The 23,486-nt window shown below is 39.8% G+C and overlaps 2 protein-coding genes across 11 annotated transcripts in view; one reads left to right on the top strand and one right to left on the bottom strand.

Moving 5' to 3' along the window:
• APBA2 (amyloid beta precursor protein binding family A member 2) overlaps positions 1-2,543 on the top strand; it is an 81,378-nt gene extending 78,835 nt beyond the window's left edge. For all 3 annotated transcript variants that reach the window (XM_038146675.1, XM_038146676.1, XM_038146674.1), the window contains one exon: positions 622-2,543. In XM_038146675.1, the coding sequence (XP_038002603.1) occupies positions 622-693 (72 nt within the window). In that variant the 3' untranslated portion in view covers positions 694-2,543. The remainder of the gene's footprint in view (positions 1-621) is intronic.
• Positions 1-23,486, bottom strand: part of FAM189A1 (family with sequence similarity 189 member A1) — a 126,065-nt gene that overhangs the window by 11,446 nt on the left and 91,133 nt on the right. For 5 of the 8 annotated variants that reach the window (XM_038146684.1, XM_038146678.1, XM_038146685.1 and 2 more), the window contains exons 6-13: positions 18,511-18,573; positions 15,748-15,908; positions 15,015-15,150; positions 10,679-10,754; positions 9,349-9,942; positions 5,372-5,446; positions 4,352-4,680; positions 3,358-3,546 (exon numbers count right to left, since the gene is read on the bottom strand). In XM_038146684.1, the coding sequence (XP_038002612.1) occupies positions 3,370-3,546; positions 4,352-4,680; positions 5,372-5,446; positions 9,349-9,942; positions 10,679-10,754; positions 15,015-15,150; positions 15,748-15,908; positions 18,511-18,573 (1,611 nt within the window). In that variant the 3' untranslated portion in view covers positions 3,358-3,369. The remainder of the gene's footprint in view (positions 1-3,357; positions 3,547-4,351; positions 4,681-5,371; positions 5,447-9,348; positions 9,943-10,678; positions 10,755-15,014; positions 15,151-15,747; positions 15,909-18,510; positions 18,574-23,486) is intronic. The other 3 variants (XM_038146682.1, XM_038146681.1, XM_038146683.1) reach the window with 3 other exon arrangements.

A 23,486-nucleotide genomic window follows, 5' to 3' on the forward strand; every position in this document is an offset into this window, starting at 1 on the left:
CTCTGCTAGTCTGTGAAATCCCTGGCACTGGGGACTGGAGTGCCAGGACTCCTTGAGGAAGGGCTGAACATTAGCCACAGGAGAAACTGTTCCACCAAACCCTTGACTGGCATTTAAACATCAGGTGGCAAAGTCCAAGTTTTGTGTTCAGAGGATCATACTGTAATTAGGTGAAATATGAAATGACATTCCCACAGAGAGGAAGATAGAATACAACTCTAAGTTCCATTAATAACAGAACAGCAGAATGAATTTTCAGAGAGATTTGTGCTATTTCTTATTTAAGGACTGTAAATTTTACTGTAATTGGAGTAGGGTATCAACAAAAAGTGTTTAGGTGGCTTTTAAAATTATATGATGTCACATCATGTAATTGTCATTAATAAATAATTTAAAAACAAAACAAAACCAAACAAAAAACCCCAAAACACATGAAAAAAAAGCAAAGACAGCAAACCAGCATCCTAAAACCAGAGAACTTTGACCTAGAAACTCTAAGAAAAAAATCTATAGAAGCCAGGACAAAAAATGCACTTTGACCACAGGGAGAGACAGATGAGGCCTTCTGGATTATTTTAAACTTGTACCAGCTCTATTGATGTCTGTGTGATCAATTGACAGATTCACATGAAGACTATGCCAGCTGCCATGTTCAGGCTCCTAACAGGTCAAGAGACCCCCCTGTACATCTAACATCTTCCATCCAAGCTGAAGCTGTCTTAGCTGAAGAGAATTTTGTATTTTGTACGAACGAAAGGCTTGGAAGCTGACCTGAGGACTCCAGAACAAGGAACAGACAGGTGTCTCTGCCTTTTCTCTCCTTCCTTTCTATTTCTTTGACAAAAAGTGTTGAGAAGGATGGTCAAGGACAATGATCTCTGACAAAAATATTTGTAAACATTTAAGTATTTTGAACATCTTCTAAACTCTTTTCTCATAGAACTTAAAACATATTTATTCGTAACCTTTATGTGGAGTGATGTATGTCTGTCTTGTTTGATAACACAGTGAATGTGAATATTTGATGAATGAGACTGCAGGAGATGGCAAAGAGAAGCAATTAGAGAAAGTTCTGGCTGCCTCAAGTTAAAAAAAATCCCAGTCCCATAAAGTGGTCCAATACTGATGACTTTGCATAATTTTCAAACTGGTGCTGAATTGATGGTATTTCAGTGGAAAGGAATGTGTGCAGTTCAAACTTTTAGCCTCTACTGTAAAGAAAACCACTGTAGTACTTGGTATTGTTATGACAAGTGTAACCTGTTTGGCAAGGTGTGAACATCAACATGTAACAAGTGTTCCATATGCTAAATAAAGAATAATTGCCACAAGATTAAAATCAAAATATTTATTTAGATACATATTTATTTTTAATGCTTGTGATTTTTATGATTTAACAGAGTTGTTTAATGGATAACTTATTGCACAGGTTGTGTAATGTACGTGTTGGGCTGGGGTTTTTTTTCCTTTAATTTTTGCATATTACCTTTTTGTTCATAATAGCTCAAAATGGGAAAGCCATGCTTACCTGTTTCTGTCTTTTATAAAGCATTCTTATTCCTAAGGCAATGTGTTCTGAATGTAAATTGTTTTGACAAATAACCTAGCACCATCAGCAGTATTAGAATGTGTGTAGATAAAAAACCTAGTAGTAAAGTTGTATTCTTTATGAGATAAATGTTAATTGGTGTAACTTTGTCTATTTTTTTTCTTTTGGCCAAGGCCTTGAAGAAAATACACTGTGACTTAAGAAGCCTTACCATGCAGTAACTAAAGAGCTTTAGATGACTGTACTTCAAGGAGTAGTGTGTTGCATGCAACTGACCTTAGGAAAGAATTAACCTATCACTAATAAATCTGAAATAAGAAAGGAAGCTTGCTTAGTTTGTTTGTTGTGTAACTTTACATAGTAAAAAATTCCAAGTAGTAGATCATTTAATTCTTCATCTAAGTGCAGTTGCAAAGGTCACAGATTTTTTTTAAAAGGAAATATTCTCTTGAATTAGGAATTTGTGTATCATTATGATCTTCAGAGTAGAAGCTTTCAATTAGCACACCTTGCTGCCACTGGATGTCACTGTAACTTCACATCAATACAGAAGCATGCTATAATTAAAATTCATTAAAATGGATGAATCTGGAAAACTTAAACTACCCATCTTCAGCTACATTCCTTTGTGACCTTTTCACAGGATGTCTGCCCAGCTCAGAGTGACACAAATGAAACCAGTGTATGATTAAACCTCAAATGGAAACTAAGGCTACTGACAAGCACTGCTGCAAAAAAATTAAAATCCCGAAACATCAACCTGTGGTAGGTTCTTTATGAGAACCTTCTGTTTAAAGCCTTTCCAATTTCCTCTGAGAGCCAGGATGAAGCTTGCACTGGAAGATGTTGCTGGCAGACCTGTGTTTATGCTGGTAATGAAATCAGTGTCAATATTTACTTTTTGATATTTTTTTAAAGATCAATGTTAAATAAATCATAAACACAGCAGAACCACAATAATATGTTTTAGTAATAAAATTGTCAAAACTATGAATTGGAGTAACAATTCTTTTTGAAAATACTCAAGGCTCTGCTAGATAAAAATTCCTCTAACTTCCAATCAGTTGGTGTTGGTAAAAAGTTTGTGAAAGACGCCTTTTGGAAATGCAGAATTTCAGTCTTCTTCCCTAATGCATCTCTTGGTCACACACTGCAGAGGATTAAACATCAGCTCTTGGTCGCTCACACTACTGCAGGACTGAACTGGTGAACATTCAGAACAAAGCAGGAATAAAGCACACTGCAGCAAGTACTGCAGTTTAAAAGGGCAGCCCTGGGAGGGGGGAGCAGTTTTAACTGGACAGATCAGTTAGTCTGGAATGAAAGACACTGGAAGAATGGATTAGAAGCAGCACTGTATGTATGTATAAATCACCTTTTGTTTGTATCCAAATCAGTTGTTGAAAAGGCAAAGTCCAGAAATACTTTTTTATTAAAACACTGATGATAGTTAAAACACTTTGAGGTACATTAAGTAAATACAACTTTTAAGTTGTACAGCCAGTCTCTGGTGGGTTTGCAATGGTTTTCAAGAAATGCTGGGCAGCATCGGTAGCATTTCTGTAAGTACAGTGAAATAAATGCATTTCTGGTTGGGAAAACACTTGTTATGACTTCACTAATAAATCAATTAAAAGTTTGCAAAAATCAAGGCTGAAATTTACATTCAGAAAAACAGCTGTTCTCATCCTGCTGTGGGGAAAAAAGTGGAATTCCAAAGGAAGACACTTTTTCCTTTTAAAGTCATCCACTAGTTGCATTTCTCCCAGTCCTGGGTTCTTCCACACCTCTCTGCTGCAATGACATACCTGTGGCCCCTCTCAAAGGATGGTTTCCCGGCAGACTCCGATCAGACTGTGCGGCCGCTCCCGCTCCAAGCCGCGCCTGAGGCGGGCCGGGCGCGCCGGGGAGCTCAGGGCGCCGCAGCTCTGCAGGTGCAGATCCTCCTGCAGCCGCTTCCTGCAGCTGCCCACCGGCTGCTGGGAACTCGTCATCACCTGCGGGAAAAGGCCAGAGCGGAGGAGGGAAAAATGGGGAAAATGGGGTGAGGAAAGTTCTCCTGTAAAAGGTTCAGTCTCTGAATAATATTTCATTGAAGCTGTCTAACACTGAAACTCTTCCAAAGGAGGTTCAGCCCTCCAGAACCCCTCCTACTTCTGTCCTTGCAGCTGGTCAGGACTCAGGACTGGGTACCTGGAAAGCACAGTCAGGCTTTCTGTCTGAACTGCAGGGTAAAACGCATTGCTGCCCAATAAACACAAATTATTTCTTACTAATGCCATGTAACTATATGTTGTGATGCACTAGATTGTTATTTGGATGCTGCACTGGGTGTTGTGTTATACGAATGTTTCCCCCTTTCCCTCAGGTGGTTGTTCCCTTGGTAAGGTGATCTGTCCCTTGTAGCCCCTCCTTTCGCCCCTCCTCACTGGTGTCCCCTTGGCTGCGGCCCTCCGTCCCTGCCTCCCATTCCACGGGTATAAATGTCCCTTGGAATTAGAATTCGGTCTCTTTTTTCACCTGGATGGTCTCCAGTGCAGATGTCCCCTTCCAGCTAATAAACAGGACATCAGAACCACGTGGAGAAAGAGCGCTTCTCATCCTTTGCTTCGTCTATGTAGGATCCCTGCAGGCTTAAATCCCAAACTAGCCGGGGGGATTTTTACAGCCCGAAACTCACGGATCCTTCAACTATAAAAGAGCTTCTGTAGGAACTTTCTGAAGAACTTAAACTGTAAAAACAGTTAAATAAGGTATTTGTCGATGGAAACTGGACACACCTTTAGAACATCAGCGGCCTACCTGGTCTATGATATTGGCACTGAAGATGGCTTCTTCCATGTGTCTCTCATCAGATTTAATGACTGACCGTATGCTGTTCACTACGTGACGCACTTCTGGAGGGAGATTACAGTTTGAATGTTCCAAAAATTTTGCCACTAAAATTTTTGTGTCTTTATAGGCCTTAAGGTCCACTAAGGAGTGCGGCCGCTCTTTCGAGACTGTGTGAAAAGCCTTTGGCTTTAGGTGCAGATCAATTTTCCTTGTATCCCTCTGTTTTCCAGTTGGTAGAAAACTGCTCAAAGAATGCTGGCAAGCAGAGGCAGCCACATGAGAAGCAGAGACAGGAACTAAAAAAGGGGGGGAAGAATATCTTTAAAGTAATAGTTTAAAAAAAGAAAAAGAGAAAAGAAAAAAAAAAAGGCAAAACAAATATTGTCACAAAGTTTCTACTTTGTCATAAAATGTCTGTTTTGTTTGAAGAGTAGCAAAAACATGCAGTCAAGGAATCATTACCAAATAGGTAATTTTAACCAGGAGTAACTAGGTGTAATCAGGAGAAAGACCTTCCCATGGCCAAGGAGGACTGCCTTGAGAATGAGTGGCTGGGTAATTAAAGTACTTCACAAAGCAGACATTTTTGTTACCTCCACCTTCAAGGACTTCGGTTGACATTAATGATAAGGAAACCCACCAGCTACTCTGTGTTACATGCAACTCGTAAAGTCTTAGGCCCAGCCCCTCACCCCAACTTTAGGACTAAAGTTCTGTCTACTTCTAGGCCTTGGAAATTGTATGCAAGAGAGATTAGTGAGAAACACAGAGAAAGCAAAAATGCTGATCTAAACCACAAGACCTAATTCACAGCATTTATTTTCATTCAAGGCAGGTCCCATCAGCATTGTACACCATACATGTATGCTGTTAACTGGCTTTTCTGCCCCAGATTTTTCAAAGCTCATTTCTCTCTCAGAAGCTTTTAATTCTTTTTAAAAGAATAGAAGGAAATGCATCTTTCTGCTTTAGAAAACCAATTCTCACCTGTTTCTCCTGTAGCTGGAGATAATCCTGCATCTTGGCACTGCCTGCACACAGAAGTCCAGGCACAATTATCACCTTCAACCAAAGGCAGACAGAAAGAGCAAAGTCAACCCCTGCTGTCCTCTGCCCAAAGCAAGGAAAATTACACTGGAACCTTTTATTATCTCCTTCACAGAATGAAAGTACTCAGAAGAAATATTCCTTTCAAGATGTCCATTCATAAAGAGAAGCTACTACATCCAGAAATGCCTCATGAGTTGTTACATAGATACAAACAGGAAGACAGAGCTCGTATTTTATGGTTTCCTCTGTAATCCTAAATATTTCAGGCCTAAGTGCTGAAACTACGGCAAGCTCCCTATAGAGGCAGACCTCAGACCTTTTCTGTATTTCCTGGGTGGACAGAGTTTATATTGGGAAATGGGAAAAATGAGAAAGATTAATCCCTGTAATTTCCACAAAACAAGCATTTTTTTATTCACTATTTCTCCTTCTTTTAAAAATATGCTATCATTATTTTCAGTACAAATGTAATACACCATTGCTTAAATTAATGGGTAGGTGAGCAGGGTGAGCTAATCAATATGAGCTAATCAATAACAAATGGTTATGAAGCAATTCCAAACAGGTTTGGGTGCCATCTAATGACAGTTTCTGGGATTCCAGCACAAGGATCAATGATGATGAGATCACACTGTACAGTAACTACTACCTGCAGTCTTTTTCATTTGTGACAAGATGGAATAAACCCTCACATTTGGTTGTTAATCTGTTTCCAAGATTGAAAATGGTTTTGAACTTCTAGGTAGCTCAGGAGAGGTTTTCTTCCATATCCCCAGGGACAGTTTATAATGAAAAGCTGGCATAATCCTCTCTGGTAGAGTGAATAATTAAATGAAGGAAACAAATGTAAGATGCTAAAAACATAGCAAATCTGTAAGAAATTAAGAGAGACAGCTTCTATTCTGTCTTTAATTTGTTCTATTATGCTTAAGTACTGTAGCACATGAATCATGGCATGGTTATTAAGGCACTTCAGAGGTTCCGTCTTCCCATCCATTACTGATCAGTGTAATGTACTCGCAGCAAGTCAAAACTACACCACTGGACACGACCCTGAATTATCTGGAACACAAACACTACAACAATCACTCAGGCACTTAACTGATACAGCCACATAGTCTATCATAGCTGATTACAAATGAAGTTTATTGTAATAAACATCTGTGCTAGGACTTGGCTTTGTCTGCCTTTGCCATGACAAACTCTACAGGGAAAAGGCAGAAAAAATGTGCAAACTTTTAACTTTTAAGTAATTTTTTTTAGGAGGGAACCATGTCTGACAGTGGTATGTGAACCCACCATTTTTAAGTTTTTCAGGGAGTACACAGTGACTACAAAGGCACCTATTAAAATAAACCTTCATTTATAATTTCTCCATTAGGAATGACAGGTATTAAAAAAAAAAAAAAAGTTTACTTAAAAAGATGTAATGGGAGAATTATTTGACTATACCATATAGACTCCATCAGGTCAAGATGTGCTTGAAGCAAATGAATTCTGTTTTATGGGCCGAAAAGACTGGTTTCATTAGATCTCATTGCTGTTGTGTCACTGTCCTGCTGTACACATGCACCATCCCCATGACAAGTAATTTCTGTCCCAAACTATGGGCAGTGCAATCACAGTGCAATTCAAAATCCTTTTAACAAAAATCTACACGGTAAATGTCAAGGTTATTCTTCTAGACCTCTTCATATTGGCTTGGATGTGAGGCAGAAAATAAATTAGTAATTTTTTCTTATAGTAGAAAGGCAGTGTCTTAAGAAAAACCCAAGCCCCAGCTACAATCTGATCACTGTATTTCCTTTTTGAGAACATGGCCAAAGTTCCTCCAGCCTCAGCTCCACAAAATCCACAGTTATTAGTATTAAACGTTTGTAGGTACATCTCTGTCTTTCACAAAGTCAAGTCCACTTGACCAGTTCTTTTACTCCAGGACAATTTTTAAAAGTAGGTGTACGTTACTGAAAAAAAGCCAAAGCACTTTTTCTTGTGCGTTGGTTGAGGGAGCTCAGCTGGTTCCCTTTATCTTTGCCTGTTATTCTGTGGGTATATTTGAAAATTCTGCAGTGAATATCAGCAGTCAGTCATGAAAAATCCAGATCAAATGCCTTTTGAAACTTACAAAGACTGTGAAGAGCTTCAGCTGTTTGTCACAGTTTAGGAAAAATATGCTTCAGGGCTGCTACAAACAGCCAGAATGTGTTACTAGAATTGGGCTCCATCTAAACTTCGTATGAGTTCCAAATCAGGTTCAATAAAAAGTGCAGGAAGGGGATGCAATGGAAACCTTCACAGAGTAAAATATTGCAAACTAGTTTGCCAAACAGATGTATGAAGAAATATATCTAGGCTTAACCAGAGATTCAAGTCAATCCTTCCCTTAAGGATTTCATGAGGAAGTGTCTCTGTGGCAGCAAAGTGGGTCAGCACGCAGCCCCTCCGAGTCACTGCTCTTCCTCCCCCTCCCCTGTGTGTCAGTATCTCTAGAACTTTCTCTGCCTCTTCACTCCAGTCTTTGCTAAGCACAGTTACATCTCAGGAATGTCCAGCTCATGTCCCTATATGCCACTTTTCCAGAAGAGAAGATAAATGTATTTAGGGCACATTAAAAAGGAAGGCAGGGCATCTGTTCCACCAGGTGTCCAGAGCCAGCTGGAACACGTGGGTACGGCTGCCCGCGGCAACGCTGCTCAACGAGCACATGAAGCACAGCTCTGGAAAGCTGCAGAGCCCGATCCAGAAGAGAAAGGGTTCTTCTTGACTTTCACACAGCAGAAAGGATTCAGAAATTCCTACTTACTGTCTGCTTATTGACAGCTTCATTGCACATATGTCCTAGCAGAGTAAATGTCATAAAATAAGTGCAGACCTCTAGATTAAAGATTCACTTTTCCTGGCTCAGATGCAGAGGCTACATTTCTAAAGGCAAAAGACATTCAATTATTGAGCTAAGTATGAAGTCTCTGAAATGATACCATAAAGATGCAAGAAGGGCAATAGAACCAAAACATCATCTTGAATGGAACAAGTTATCTCAGTATTTTGTCTCCTTTTGCTCTGAGCTAGTCACAGGATTCTTCCTCTAGATCTCTTACAAAGCCTGGTGAACAGATCTTGTAGCAGCACAACCTACGACATCTTAAAAAGCTTTTAATCTTTGCTTTCAAGCCACTTCTCCAGGTTACCCTTCTGAATTTCTCTAAACAGCTCAGACCCCTTTCAAATGGTTTAGACAGTTCTACACTCCTGCTACTATTCTCTACTAAATCAACACTTTCTTTTTCCCTAACAAGCGTGTTTTTATGAAGATACACTGTCCAGCTAACAGCTCCTCTTCCCTACTTTTCTAAAAGGAGATTCATAGCAGAAGACACATCCACGACAGCCAAAAGCTTTCCTTTTCCTTTATCATCTTGTCATGTGCCTCATGTTCACTTTGTCCTTCAAGACTTTTCACCATACACCCCAAGCTGCCACTAGTCACAGTGACTGCCTCTGACATGCCCCAATACTGCCAATGCCAGTGTCACCTTGAGGAAACACATCCTGCTGTACAACAAGCATGACAGCTGCAGTAGTAGTTTCCTAAATAAACCCCAGCTGCCACTGCACTTCTTAGTTCAGCCTCTCAGTAGAACAGTTACAGAGAGGTGGGAAATGCCACTCAACACACGGTTTTCTGAGGAGTGCAGAAAGAACGGTGAAATTTAGAAAAGCAATGTCACTCTGTTAATTTTTCCATTTCCATTCTTAAAATGTTTCAAATTTAGAAAATATGCATGGAGCTAAAGCCTTCACACCTAAGACAACCCTCTTAGGAATGCTGCATGTAATTTCCCGCAGCACCAATCGCTGCACAGATCAGTAGCAGTACTCTGCTCCACGTTCCTGCCCTGTGGTCCCACACCTACCTTCAGTGGCAGACGAGCAGGACACAGGGGCACTGCTGGAGCGGACGATGTTTGAGGCTGGGTGCTTTGTGAGGAGCTGCTGCTGCTGGACAGCAGCCTCGGGGCCACTTGCACGTGGTGAAGTACTTGCAGGCCCAAAACAGGGAGAGGTCTGGAAAGTGGCAGGAGGCTGGTGAAAGTCCACACAGCAGGTTTTCTTCTGCTTCAAAGGCGGCGTGGCACTGCTCTCTTGAGCAGAACTCTGCAGTTCTCGTTCTGAGGGGCTGTAATTCCCTGAGGAACAGTCCAAGGACCTGCCGTGGGCACAGCTCTTTTCCTGTCCTTGAGACCTGTCTGTAGAGGCTCGGCTGTGGGAGCTGTCACCCTCATCAGGAAAGCCCTCTGAGCGAGTTCTGTGAAACCTGCAGTGAGTGTGGCAAACCAGGGCACTGCAGCTCTGCTCTGCAGCCCCCTTGGGGGTTATGCAGTAGGGAGAAAGATCTGCAGATTGGAGAGATCCTTGAACTTCCAGCGAACAAAGATCTTCAGAGGAGTAGCTATGGTCTGGGATATCAACAGCCTCAGAGACCATCAAAGAGGTGCTCTCAACAGAAACTGCAAAACAAGAGATTCAGAGAAAAATAAAAACTTTTTGCCTGCTCTCCCAATCTTCTCCCTCCCCATACTCTGTAAACTGACTTAAATTGAGCAATCTGCAAGTTCTTTTATCAATAAGAACTCAAAAGCTCTCAGATGAAGAATGCCAAAGTAAAAAACACTGAAGTAATTGACTTCTTTCTAGTGTCCTTCAGCAAAGACATTTTTGTGCTGCTCTTGATACTGACTTTTCAACTTTAAATAAACAGGCCCTGTACTGCTGCTTGTCTACTTGCATCCCCAACGTCTGTGCTTCAGGCAGCAAGCTTCCTATTCAGGCTCCTGGAAGCCTTGGAGGAAACTCTTTGGAGAAGGAGTGTGAGGGTCAGGAAGCCAGCCGTGGTTGCTGACAATGAGACACAAGCTGCAAGGAATGTGCAGGACTCTTCAAAGAGAAACGACAGCCACCAGATCCACCTCAAAGGGCTTAACTAGAGCGTGCTTTGTCTAGCAAAACTCTCCTCTGCACTTCCAGCCCCAGCCTCTGACTGTGGAAAGGTCCTTCTTGCCAGGAATAACCTGAAAGCAAATGATTCTTTCACCACTAGGAAGGGGAGAAGAGAAGAGAAGAGAAGAGAAGAGAAGAGAAGAGAAGAGAAGAGAAGAGAAGAGAAGAGAAGAGAAGAGAAGAGAAGAGGTCTGCTCAAAACTCGCACTTCCCTCTCTAAGGAGACAAATGCAAAGCCATGATCACCTTGTGTGCTGAAGTCCGGGGTCGTGTTCCTCTCCCCCAGGCTCGATTCAGACACTTGCTGAGCAGCACCACTGACCTAAATGAACATTGGGAATGAAAGAGCTCATTAACCTGCAACTCACCAAACAAAGTGCAGTGCTCAGGATCTGAAGGACACACCTGACAATGCTGAGTCACTTTCATGTGAGCTGCTATTCAGACTGAAAGCTATTTAAAGTATTTTACATCTTTGGGTCAGGAGCAAATGCAGGGCAAAGGCACATGCTGAATGCAATTTTATGTTTTTCCAGAATCTACAAGTAAATTCATCTTGAGTTCACAGGCACTTGGGGCTGCAGGCTCACACTACTAAACTTAATATCTGAGTTTAGTAAAAGCCATCTCTCTTTCTATAGTCTGCATTTCTCATACTGTGCTTGTGTTTTTGTTCACCACATCATATCACCCTAAAATAGGAGCAAGAAAAACCAGAAACCACAAAAACAAGCACAAGAGCAGAATTTTCATTTAGTTATTTGTGAGGATGTTAACTGTCAATGTGTTTTGAAGCCCTTTAACATCGTTGTCTCCCAGCTGCTCTCCAGCCTGGTGGAGATTGCTGAATGCACACAGTATTACCACTCACCTTTCTTCTGAAGGGGTGGATCTAAGGGGGTAACTTCCCTTCACTTTTGAGAATCATGTGAACAAAATATAGAATCATTCCTGCTGGAAAGACTGGATCCATAAATACCTGAAATTTAGGAAATTTTCTTTCTACTGATTTGATTTGACTTTGGATTGGACCTTGTTGCCAATATTGATAGATTTTTAGCAGTTCTTTGGGAATGTGATTATCAAAAAAATTATTCCAATAAATAGCTGGTAACAAAAAATGAGAAAAAAATACAAAAAAGGTTGAAAGGAATGAGACTGATACCATCTTGAGCAGAAAGCATCATACCTCCTTCTGTCTGTAGGGCCACAATTAACTAGTAGAGCTTATAATGGTTGGTGACAGTCTAGAAATCAGCATCAGTCACCTTTGTGCAAACCTTTTTGTCAAGCACTTAATCTGTGTCTGGCCTAAAAAATTGGATGTGACACAATTAGTCTGAAGCTATTAGGGCACGAGCTTCCATTTCACATGCCAGTGTAGATTAAAGCACATTTATTTGTGCATAACTTACTGTGCTCACTTTTTAATTTTATCTATCCATCTATCACTATGATCCAGCGACCAGAAAACTTCTTTTGATAAGAATTTTGTTTTTAAATATTATTTAAAGTTTAGCAAATACAACTCCAAGCAAAGAACAGAAATACTTTAACGCAGCAAGAGACGGATAGAGGACTGGGAAGCAAAAGTGAAATCGCTCATATTTTTAAACAATTCCCGTGGAAATTTCTTAATGGATCTTTTTTGATTGTAGCAGAGTATCACATCTGTGGTAAACAGTAAAATGTGGTGTCACTCGAAGTCACAGATTGTTCCTGGGATCTAACTGTGGAAGTTCTGGGAACTAACTAGAAAAGTCAGAAATGTTCACAAATGCTCTTTGTTGTTGTAAAAAATTCAGACTGACTACCTTCTGGAAGAAATTATAGAATGTTTTAATGGTGTTTGTTTCTTTTTGAAAATCTAGGGATTCTAGGGGCTTTCATAAATTCTTAATCTAGGCGCTTTCATAATCACTGACTTAATTTCTTAATCACTGACTGGAAAACATCTGCGGAAAATTTGTGCTGAAACATTTATTGACACTCTACATTGTCTCTGAGTAATTGCTAAATGTATTTTCTATGCATTTGGAATTGATTAACCCTCTTGCTTGGGGGAAGGAGAACCAGGGTTTTAATTGTAGCAGGTAACGCTGACAATTTTGAAGCCAGGTCAGAGTTTTGCTTCACACAGGAACAGCACATGGTTTCATGCAGGCTCCTGCACAGCCAAGGGTAACAAAACCTTATTGAATTCCACATCCTCAGACAGTTACTAAGCTATCAATAGAAAAAAGGAAGAAAACCTGTGCTTTTAACAAGTATGCAGAGCCTACAGGTTAGAAAACCTTATAAAACACTGTCATTGATTTAATTCACCCAGAATCCTGATCTGTTTGTTCTTATCTTTTCTACATCCTAGTCAATACTGCGCATGGAAAACACTGAAAATCACTTTTTTTATAGTCATGAAATGGGAATTCCTAATCAGTACAGATGACAACAGCAATTTTTACATGGATGCAACCACTTAAATTAGCACTGACATTTGCTGCCCATAAAATGCATGAAATACCGAGTCTAATTTGGTACAATTTAATAAAATTCCAAGGACCTCAATCCATTTAAAAACAAATAAAACCTATTGCTTGATGCACAGTAAAAGGTTTTACAATTATGACATTATTACATAATGGTTCCCAGAAGCACTTTTGTAGCTAAATCCCTGACATGATTTCCATAGCCAAGCCTGCCTTTGAGGGATTTATAAATCTCATTATTTCAGTTCCTACTGTACTGTGCTCTATGGGAGCATTTGCAGCATGTAAGGACTCAGGTCTCCATTTTGTTCTTCTTGTAGACCCAAAACTGTCTTAGACAGCTCAGCTGGGACACTAATTGCAAAAAATACACAAAGGCTTTTGTTGTCAAGAAAAATCTGTGGCTGTCACTGTAGGCTTTGGTTATCGCTGCCAGTGAGCTTCAGTGCTGAGACACAGAGCCTGTCACAAGCTCTCTGAACAGCAACTACCAAGTTCACATACACTCACTCCTGTAAGAAACCACATAATTATCACTATTAGAAATGAAGTCACCACTCATCTTCACTGGTGATTAGAACAAACACCTGTGGAGCTCAGGGGGCCAGGGGTGAGCAGGCAAGATGCTGAAATGGACTCCAGATGCCAAAAATTAGCAGTGAATACATCTACTTAGTAAAGCCAAGCTCTTTTTGCAAGAGTCTGACTTTGCAGCTTTCAGTCACATCTGGCTAAATGATATTTTTGTTACATGCTGGTGCTATTGTGCTGCCGCATGTTGATGCTCACACCAAGAGTGGTACCAAATGATTTTGTGCTTTATTAAAAATAGACACTTAACTAATCCTTAGTACCACATATGAATTCTTATCACAGGTAGGAGCCTTCTCTTTTCCCCCAAACCATGCATGATTCATATCACTTTTGTCCATGGTTTTTATCACTGAAAAATATTGACTTCTCCAAGGCTTGCAGGTTTTGCAAGTTACTTCCAAGGAAAAAGGATGGAACTTGGATAAAAAATATTCTAGAAGGAGATGGCCTTGAAAACTCCAATTTTGCTGTTCAGCAAGGAACTTCACTCACAAGCAGTTTATACAGATTCATTTTATTATAGCCAACCAAATCATAAGTAATGCAATGTTTGGCCAGTTCGTTGTGTTGGGTGGAGGATACAGCACAAGGCAAGGATCAAAGGATCTGTCAGAAACTGCTCTGTCAGTCACAAGCTACAAAGATAGGCATATCTTGGGGAGATTTAATTGTATTTTTTGTGGAGGTTTAGCATTTCAACATCCTTTTTTTCTCAGACACTCGTCTTATTAATTACCTTAATAATCTTGTGTATAATAGTGAAAATTTGTATCAATTCTTTAGGTTTGTGGTTTCAATTCCGGCTTCCCCCAACATGGGAATAAGTGACTAGGAAATATTTCAGTGTTTTATTTTGGGGAAAGGCAAAGTAGTCCCCTCTGTAATGTGGGTGTAATTTGGCAACCTGAACACAGGTATTTCCTCAGTGTGCTATTCACAACTGATTAAGAATACCTAGAATGTTTGACTCCTGGAATTTTTACTGAAGCCTGAAAGAAATTAGAGCTTCTAAAATTTTAGGTATTTTCCCTTTGTGACAGCTGATTCAATTACCACAAATCCCTTCAAGAAAATGCTGGAATCAGCTCTGGCTGTACATGCAGGTACATTACAATTCCACTTTCAGCTCAGTCAATACTGTACAGTACAGAATAAAGCAAAAAGTGTAACGAAAACATTTGGCTGAAGTACACTGGATCCTTTCTGTAAGTTCAGGGTAAAGTGTTCTGCACTCTCAGGAGTAGCAGTTTCTTGTCACATAACAGCAGAAGCTGATTACTAAAAACTGTAACAATCAGAAGGTTAAGCAATAGAGAACTACTCACTGCTGTTGCATAGGAAGTAAAATTTGTTAGCTAAACCCTTATACAGAAAATGGTCTGGAAAATGTTTTTAAAGAATAAAAGTATTTTCTAATGATGGTTCTTTAAAGTTTATCTAGAATTATTTTGCACCACGAAAATTTGAAGACCACATAAAGAATTTCCTTTGGTTTTCCTCACCTGGCTGGCAGGCATCTCTCCAATCACTGCCTCATAAGGAGGGGGCAGCTCACTTGGATACAGCATTCCTGGGCTATTAATGGTTACTTCATATAAAGCACCAAATGGGGAATGAGGGAAGTCCAAATGGAGACTTCTACAAAAAAACATAAACAAACAATTAAGAAATGGCATTGATTTATTACCTATACCACAGCGATGTAAAGACTTCTCTGAATTCAAAGCCAATACACTACAAAGAACTACATTCGAGAAATTTATTAGACATTCAAAATGAAGCCCTGGTTCACAGGGTAGCTTTAACAACTGTTTTTTATTTAGGATGTCAGACATCTTTACCAGCCTGTTTTGCCATCATAAACACCCTCCACTAGTCCAAATTAATACACATAATTTGCAGTAGTTTCCTTAAAAAAATTAAAATCTCATACTCAACTTCAAATGTATAATGTTAACTGTGAAAGGATCACTTACAAAGCAATCTTTGCCCAAAGCTCAGACATTGCTGTCCTTGTCTTAGTTAAGTTCAATCATTTCTCTCTTGCAGCAGAGCTTTAAAACAAATATTTCCAGATGCAGCCTACCAAGCTTGCAAAAGACCCTATATAATCTCTCTGGCAAAGAAGAGCCTAATGTAAGTGAAGGACATGATTTGGCTTTGCATTCTTTGAAAGAGTTCCCCAGCCCACAGCTCAGAACCAAGTGCAGACTGCGAGAGCAGGGAAAGAGTCACCTCTGTGCCTCCCCCACGGGCGTGCAGGTGTATTCCGGCGGGTAGTAGGGAGGGGGGGGAATTGGTGGGATGAATTCATCAAAATCCAAGGTTTGGTGCAGGACAGTTCCATGTGGAGTCATGCAGTCAGGATTGGCAGAATGCGGCCTCTGTGGCAGAAACTGAAAATGAACAGGTAAAGTTCCTTCAGATGGTAGAAACATCATCACCAATATCAACAATTTTAATAAAAGGTCAATATTAGCCACCCTGACCAATACCAAATTTATTAATACCCAAGCTGAAACGAAAAAGGCACTTCTGGGAGCATAAGGATACTTATGATCAGTGAGGAGGGTGAGTCAGATTGCCAAAATACAGCACAAGGTTTACTAAAGACACAGAGGCTGTGGGCCTCCAAGTCAGTCAGTCTTAGGATGCAGGACACAGACATTAACAATTTAATGGCTTTTCAAGAAATATTTCTACATTGTATATTGTTTTATTGTAGCCCCACATAATCAGTTCTATTTTAATAACTGATGAAAAATAGATATAACTACTAAAATAAATATTTGCATGTTTTTATTTCCAATCTGAACTGCCTTGCACTTACAGAGAAATAAAAACCCCAATACCAACCCCCAAAACAACCCCAAATAAAACTATGTAGAAACAGGCTACTACATAGACATTATGTTTTGAATAAAACAACTGGAAATATCCCACTCGTTTTTCAATTACCATGAAGGGGCCTTTTACAGCTATTCTTTATTATTCTTGTAAAATGAAATATTCTTAATAGCTGTTTGTAGTTTGGTGATACAGACACTGCACACTTAAATGTGGTATAAAGGTTATAAGCACTGGTGTGAAAGTAAAAAAAAAATTTATTCCATATACACATCTCAAAACCCAAAAGAAAATAACTACAGTGCACAATAAAAAGCAATAATACTGATAAGCACATCAACATTTGTGACAGAGACTTCATCAGCTTCCAGCAGAGCAGGGATTTAAAGAAGCCATTCCAATACCATTGACATCAGGAATACTCAAAAGTGTTCTAGGAAAGGCCTGAACTAATCCAAGATCAAATATAGACCACCCTGAAGATCCCACAACCCACACCTGACTCTATTTGGTCCCCATGGATCAAAGGGGGACTAAAAGATAATCCAAAACCACAGAATTTTTTCTTCTCCAGGCAAGCTTCTGCTCTCATATCACTTTTCTTGGATCAGTAGATGACTTGATCTTTAGCTCCTACCTTCCAAAACAAGCCTGCTAAGAAACTCTGCTAAAGGCACATTTTTTTTTAGACTGGAACAAGACAACCTATGTTTTTGTACTGTAGACTCATTACATTATTGTTTGTTTAAATCCATGATAAAGATTTGGGAAGCAGTAAAATAAAATGGAAAATGTTTATGCTTAGGAGATCCAGCAAACAGAAAGTAAATTACCTTCATTTTTAATATCACAGTTCCATATTTATCACTTTTTGAAATTTAACTTGGTGTAGTTCTGCTGAATTTACATTACCACAGAAATGATACTGGTCTTTTGTGTTTTAAAGCTTGAGTTACATCTTAGTTTTATTAAACTCCCTCTATGTATGTTGTTTCAAAGGTCAGAGCTGTAACAATACAGCACAGCAGAGGGTCAGGAGGACCAGTATCAACTGTTTGTGAAAATGAAGTATCACTGCTCGGCTCTCTGGAGATATTTCCACACATAGCTATTAATAAAGAACCTCCTCGGCAGAATGTGTTATTTCCTTACATCCTACAGCCATTGCATTCTGCTCATGGTACAGCATAGAAACAAAGACATGGCATCAGTGTGATTTACTCTTTGTTATGTGAAATGTCTGATGCTCTTCCATCCTCCTGTGAGCTGGGATGTTGTTATCCCAGGTACTATCAGACCTTTCTCTATTTGGCTTACAAGAAAAAAACTAAACACCACACAACTTTCTTGCACTCATTTGGTCTAAACTCATCTGATCTTTCAACAGCCATTTCCCAAAGTGTAACATAACATTAAGACCAGGTATTAAACTCCAAACTTCTGTCCTAAGCAATCATCGGTCTGTTACCATCTCAAACACATGGAAGAGTCTTTTAGGAAAAAAGGAAGCAAGACAAACTTCAACATAATTACCTAAAACCTGTAAACATTTATCACAATGAAGACAAATATCTGAGCATGCTGGGGTCATATTTTGAACACTATTTGACTCCACCAAACTCAGGACAGCCCTCATTTTCCTAGAAGAGTTGATAATTTGGGTCATTTTTACAGTCTGGAAACAAAACTATTTTAATTTACAACCTCCTTGATCTTCTCTCAGGCTGTTTCCATATTGCCATGGACCCCAAGCTTTGGTTTGCATCAGAGAACTTGCAGCTCTGTTCCCTCAGTCCTGGAGTTCCCTGGAGCTGGATCCATTGAGCCTCACATTGGGAGTGATACCCTCACCACTGTCAGAACAGGGCAATTAAACACAGGGCACCTTTCACAGCAGGTGAACCATCAGCACACACTTTGTGGGACACGACAGAAGGGAGAGGTTTTACACAGGGCAGAAGGGGCTGTGGTTCCAGGAGGAAAAGATCTAATGCTTGGATGCAGCTCAGTTGAACAGCAGAATTATCTACATCCCTTTCAAGATCTGGCAATACAAACCATGGCAACGAACTGTGACCAACACTTGACAACGAGCAGCAGGATGGACATGGAAATACACATGTTTGGGGGTGTTTATAAACAACAGTTTACCTGTGTGATATCATCCTGCTGGAAGGCACAGAAATTAAAGTGAAAAAGGCTGTAAGAGGGAAACTAGCAGGAAATGAAACAATAGCAAATATAAGGGATTACCACAAAGAACAGACATCCTTGAGAAAACAATTGAAAGCTAGTAAGTGGGAATTAAGTCATATTTTATTCCATACTACGTTGTCTACTGATCTCTGCTAGCTTGCAAAAGCTTATTCTTTCTACAGGAAAATGTATTTTAAACATCTTCAAGAGTTAGTCTCAAATAGTGAAGTCTGGCAGGGTTTCAGCAAAGGCTTAATACAAATTTCATAGGTTAAAAAAGACAGTAATAAAATGCAAAGAGCTGAGAAAGCTGCAGAAACACTGACAAATACTTCCACACAGAAACACACATTTCTGGTATTAGAAGACAGCTGTTATCAAATAATCAGCCTCAAGATACTGATGGCAAACGGGATGGGCAGCAACAAGAACTGCAAGCAGAAAATGGGGGGGGCTGTTCAGTCACCAGGATAAACAGGATCAAGTTGCACTCAATATCATGTCAAAAACTACATCTCACACCATGAACAACTCACACAGTGGGACTCCCAGCCAGCCTCGGGATTAAACTAATGGCCACTGCAGAAGCAATGGATAGAAAACGGCTGCAGACAAAGATAAACAGCATACAGCATCTCTGGTAAATGCTAAATACCCAACTGCATTAAAAGCTTAGCAAAAATTTATAGCTATCAACAGACAGTTCAAGCATATTTACTAGAAATAAAGAGAAAGCCCATGGCTGTGGAAATCCAGAAGACTCAACCATTTCTGTTACCCTCCTGGAGTTGTTGGATGCTGGGAGCTTTCAGAAATCTGACAGGCAATGAAATAACGGATCTGGAATTCATGGGTTTTTAGGAAACAGCCGACCTTACCTCTGAAGCTTGGCACTCAGACTATTACACTCAATCAGAGAGGTGTTTACTCATCTTTGGCCTTACTTCAGCGTGTGAAATGTGTCTGATACTGGATATTACACAGCCCAGTGCATGTGCTAAAGGGATGTGGAACACAGAGCACACACTGACCACAGAACTCAGTGTGTTTTCATTGGGCACATCTGACTTGCACAGAATGGAACAGCCTGATAATAGCCCTCATAGTGAGGACTACTTATTTGTTTTTATTGTGTCTGCAGTTATGAGGAAAGAGTAAAACATGCTCTCTGTCTGGTTGTAGCAGGGTAAACAAGAAAGCTGTAAAATACTGTAAACCCACTGCTTGGACCTGCATTCAATACAGAAGTTTACCATGCTAGCAGCAGCAAGCTGTTAGGAAGCAGAGAATTAGAAGCACAAATGCTAGAGGCAACCCACTTCCAGAAGAGGTAAAAGTTTTTGAAAATGCAGTTATGCTCAAGGGTCCATTGCCACAGTACTGAGAATTCCACACAGGCAACAATGGGGCTGGACACCAGCGACCTCCTCTGCCAGCTCACAGCCTGCAGCCAGACACATCAGCTATCCCTGCCCAGTGAAGAATAATACATCTCTCAGAGTTTAACTTTTCCTGGTGAAATAAACACATTCCATAGATATGTGTAAAATTGTAAAACTCATTCTCTTATTGTCAGACCGAATTTCCAGCTCTTCACTGAAAGGTTGTCTGTAAGTTGGTCACTGAAGTGACCAGAAGATATTATTCATGTTCTGAATATTTTGAGTACACTGAGGTAAAAGCTGATGGAGGAGACCCAGTTAAGGAACAGAAGAAACAGCAGGAAAGACCTATCAATATAATTCTCCATTGAAACAGTTCCTCATGTGATACCATGTGGTTCCTCCTTCTGCCCAAGGTATGTGAGACCAACAGCTCTGCACTAGGATTCTCAGCTGAGGGACCTGCCCACAAAACATCAGCAAAGCCATTCTGTGCTCTCTGCATCCTGCAGCTGCTCAGCACCACTGACCCCATGTAAATGCCACTGCTGGGAGCCAGTGCTCAGCAATTACAGCTTATCTCAACCACAAGTGCCATAGATCAGTATGTGCCTGGTGCTCTAAGGGAAACTTATCTGAGTTTTTCCTGTATCTGCATGTAATTACCTCTGTCTTCCATATCGCCTTTATTACATGCACTGCATAACTCTGAAATCAGTCCTTTGGAGACTCCAGAGTTCATTATTCTCATTTCAGTCATTTATAAAAATCTGCTGATTTCTGAGAATGGGAAATAGAAATTTCTAATTGCATGTAATTAAATACTGACATGTTATCCTGAGTGAAAGCTCTGTGCAATACACTCGGGTCTATAATTCTGTCTTCAATTAACTGTCCTCCTGGACAGGTTGCTGTTTTCCTTTTCTAAAACACTGGAATCAGTATCTGCTGAAGGGAGATGTAGACTCTAATTGTCTATAAGAACGGAAGGACCATGGTTGACTCTTCTAATTTGTCCCTGATCTTAAAGGAAAATTTTGAGACACAAGATATTTTGATAAGGAAAATACATTCAGATTTTTCTGCTCAGTTGTTCCCAGTTTCTGTTCCTACAACCATCACAAGCCATTAGCTCTGGAGCCTCATGGGCATTGCTCTGTGTTCTTTTTTGAAGTACTTATCATACTTTAGTCTTAAATATTAAATATTCTTATTCTACCAATAAAGTGTTTGATGAAAAATGCTACATTTGTTAAAAATGTCAAAAGATTTCCTGACCTAAGGTGTGCATTTATGGTGGGTGTGAGGGGAGTATTTATGCAACCATATTTACATTTAGGATTTTTCTATGGATGTACATCATTCCCAATGCATATTTCTAAAGGGACTGTTATCTGGGTTTTACAGTACCTGTAAGTGAACTTTGTGCCCAAAAAAGGATTATTTAGGTTTTGATGTCATTAGATTAAATAAAAAATTATATGTAATAATGTAAGATGAATTCTCACTTAAGTTTCACTCTGAAGGTTTTTTATTACTATTTCACCGGAATATGGGGGTTAAACAATGCCAGCAAGATATTACCCTCATACAGAGATGCTTTCTGTCAGGTGTTTGAGTAGAAATATTAACCACAACCTATTAAGATAATGACATGCTGAATTATCACTAGGACTGATGAAAACAGTAATTAAACATTACAGCTTGCATGTGTCATCATTACCTTATTTTCTTTACAAAATAACAGATGGTTTTAGGTATCACACAACATGAACAAGCTACTAACAGTGATGGTGATAAAATCAGAACACACTCAATGATATCAGTGCCAGCACTTCTAGGATAAGAAGTGTATAAACATATCGGGGGTGGAAGGAGGACTGGATTAGGTCTAATTCATGTTTAGCTCGGCCACAGTGGGTGCTATATTTTGTATTTCTTACTTTAATCCGGGCAGCTACCTTTTGAAGAAAACAGGGTGCATTTTCACAGTAGCCATCCATCAGACAAGATGCAAACTGAAACTGCCTCAGGCAACAAATGAAATATCATGGAAGTGACAGTTTGGTTATTAAGAGAGGTTTCTTCACATTACAGAGCCTTGATATGATCTGATTTGATTCACATTTATTTCCTGGAGGGGTGTGTACATAGAAAGAACAATTCTGGGAAGCCCTGTAATGGAGTGCAGCCTTAAAGTCTCTAGTGAAACACAGCAAAGGCCTTTTCAATCTTTAGCTATGGTATCACTTTCTCCTGCAGCTTTAGTACAACTGGTAGGGCTTCTTTGCCTGGGCAAATGCATACACTTAACACAGTGAGAAAGGTTAAAGTGAAATGAAAATTTTGGGATATTTTCTAAAACAGTCAACTCAAACAAGGAACAATCCAGAAAAAATATAAAATAAAATATAAAGCAATAAAACCACTTTGAAGTATTTCGCTGTAATTTTTTCCCTTAGCACTTGAAATAAAATATTTGTTAGGTAGGACTGGTTTTAAACCAAAAAAACCCCCTCTTCAAATTCATTGGAAAATTTAAATTGTGCTTACTACTGGACAGCTTGTGTTTGTGCTTTTAGGATGCTTTTCCTAAGGGTTGGGATGTCAGAAGACAGCAGTTTCCAGTAAAATACATCAGTTTGCCTGTATGAATCAAGACACTTGCTGTATGCAAAAGTCATCAACAAAGCACAAAATCACAGAATCATTGCTGCAGATTTTCTTGAGACTGTTACACCTGCTTTATGTTGCTAAGCAATAAATTGGAATTCTTTGAATTTGCAAAAATTACCATTCCAATGGATTAATTTCTGAGACAAGAACACAGCAGAGGAATCGCAGAACTGATTGCTCTAATGATAACTTAATGACATCCAAGGAGGGTGTTCCCTATGGCCTCTTCTTGTTACAGGAGAGCTCCTGAATACTGTAGAACACAGGAAAACCATCAGCACAGCAATTAAAACCTTTCAGCTAGGAGGAAGTGGTATCTCTGGCTGCTGCTGTCAAACTTCCAACATGGCAGAACCCAGCTAAGAGAAGATGCACACATCAGTGAGAAGTAAAAGGAAAAAGCACAAATCCAGCATTAACAAGCAAGAGAAAATGAAGTTAATCAGATTTCTGGGTGTAGTAGAGCAAAGGGGAACTGCAGATCATAGGACAATAGGCTGAAAACAGTGAAAGAAAAAGAAATCCTCAGGTGAGAGTTGAGCTGGTCTAAGTCAGCGTAGCCCCAGGGAAGTTACGCTCACTTAGGCCCGGTAGGAATCTGGCTCAGCAACCTGAAAAAAGAAAGGGAAAAACTGATAAACAAGAAAAGACTGGGATTCAGCAGAAATATAGGTACAGATGTATTTCCCTTTTTTCTGGGGAGAAGGATGAAAATTCTTGTCGATGGAGCTGAAAGGGTTGGAGAATGGACAACTAAGCAGGAAGACAGAAAGCTGGAAACAGAAAGCATAGGAAGCAAAAAGAAATAAACATTGGAACAGCAGCATTGCCAGGTGGGAAAGAAAGAATCTTAAAGACATCCAGAATGAGGTG

Source organism: Motacilla alba, chromosome 10, assembly GCF_015832195.1.
Source record: "Motacilla alba alba isolate MOTALB_02 chromosome 10, Motacilla_alba_V1.0_pri, whole genome shotgun sequence".
NCBI classification, from domain to species: domain Eukaryota; kingdom Metazoa; phylum Chordata; class Aves; order Passeriformes; family Motacillidae; genus Motacilla; species Motacilla alba.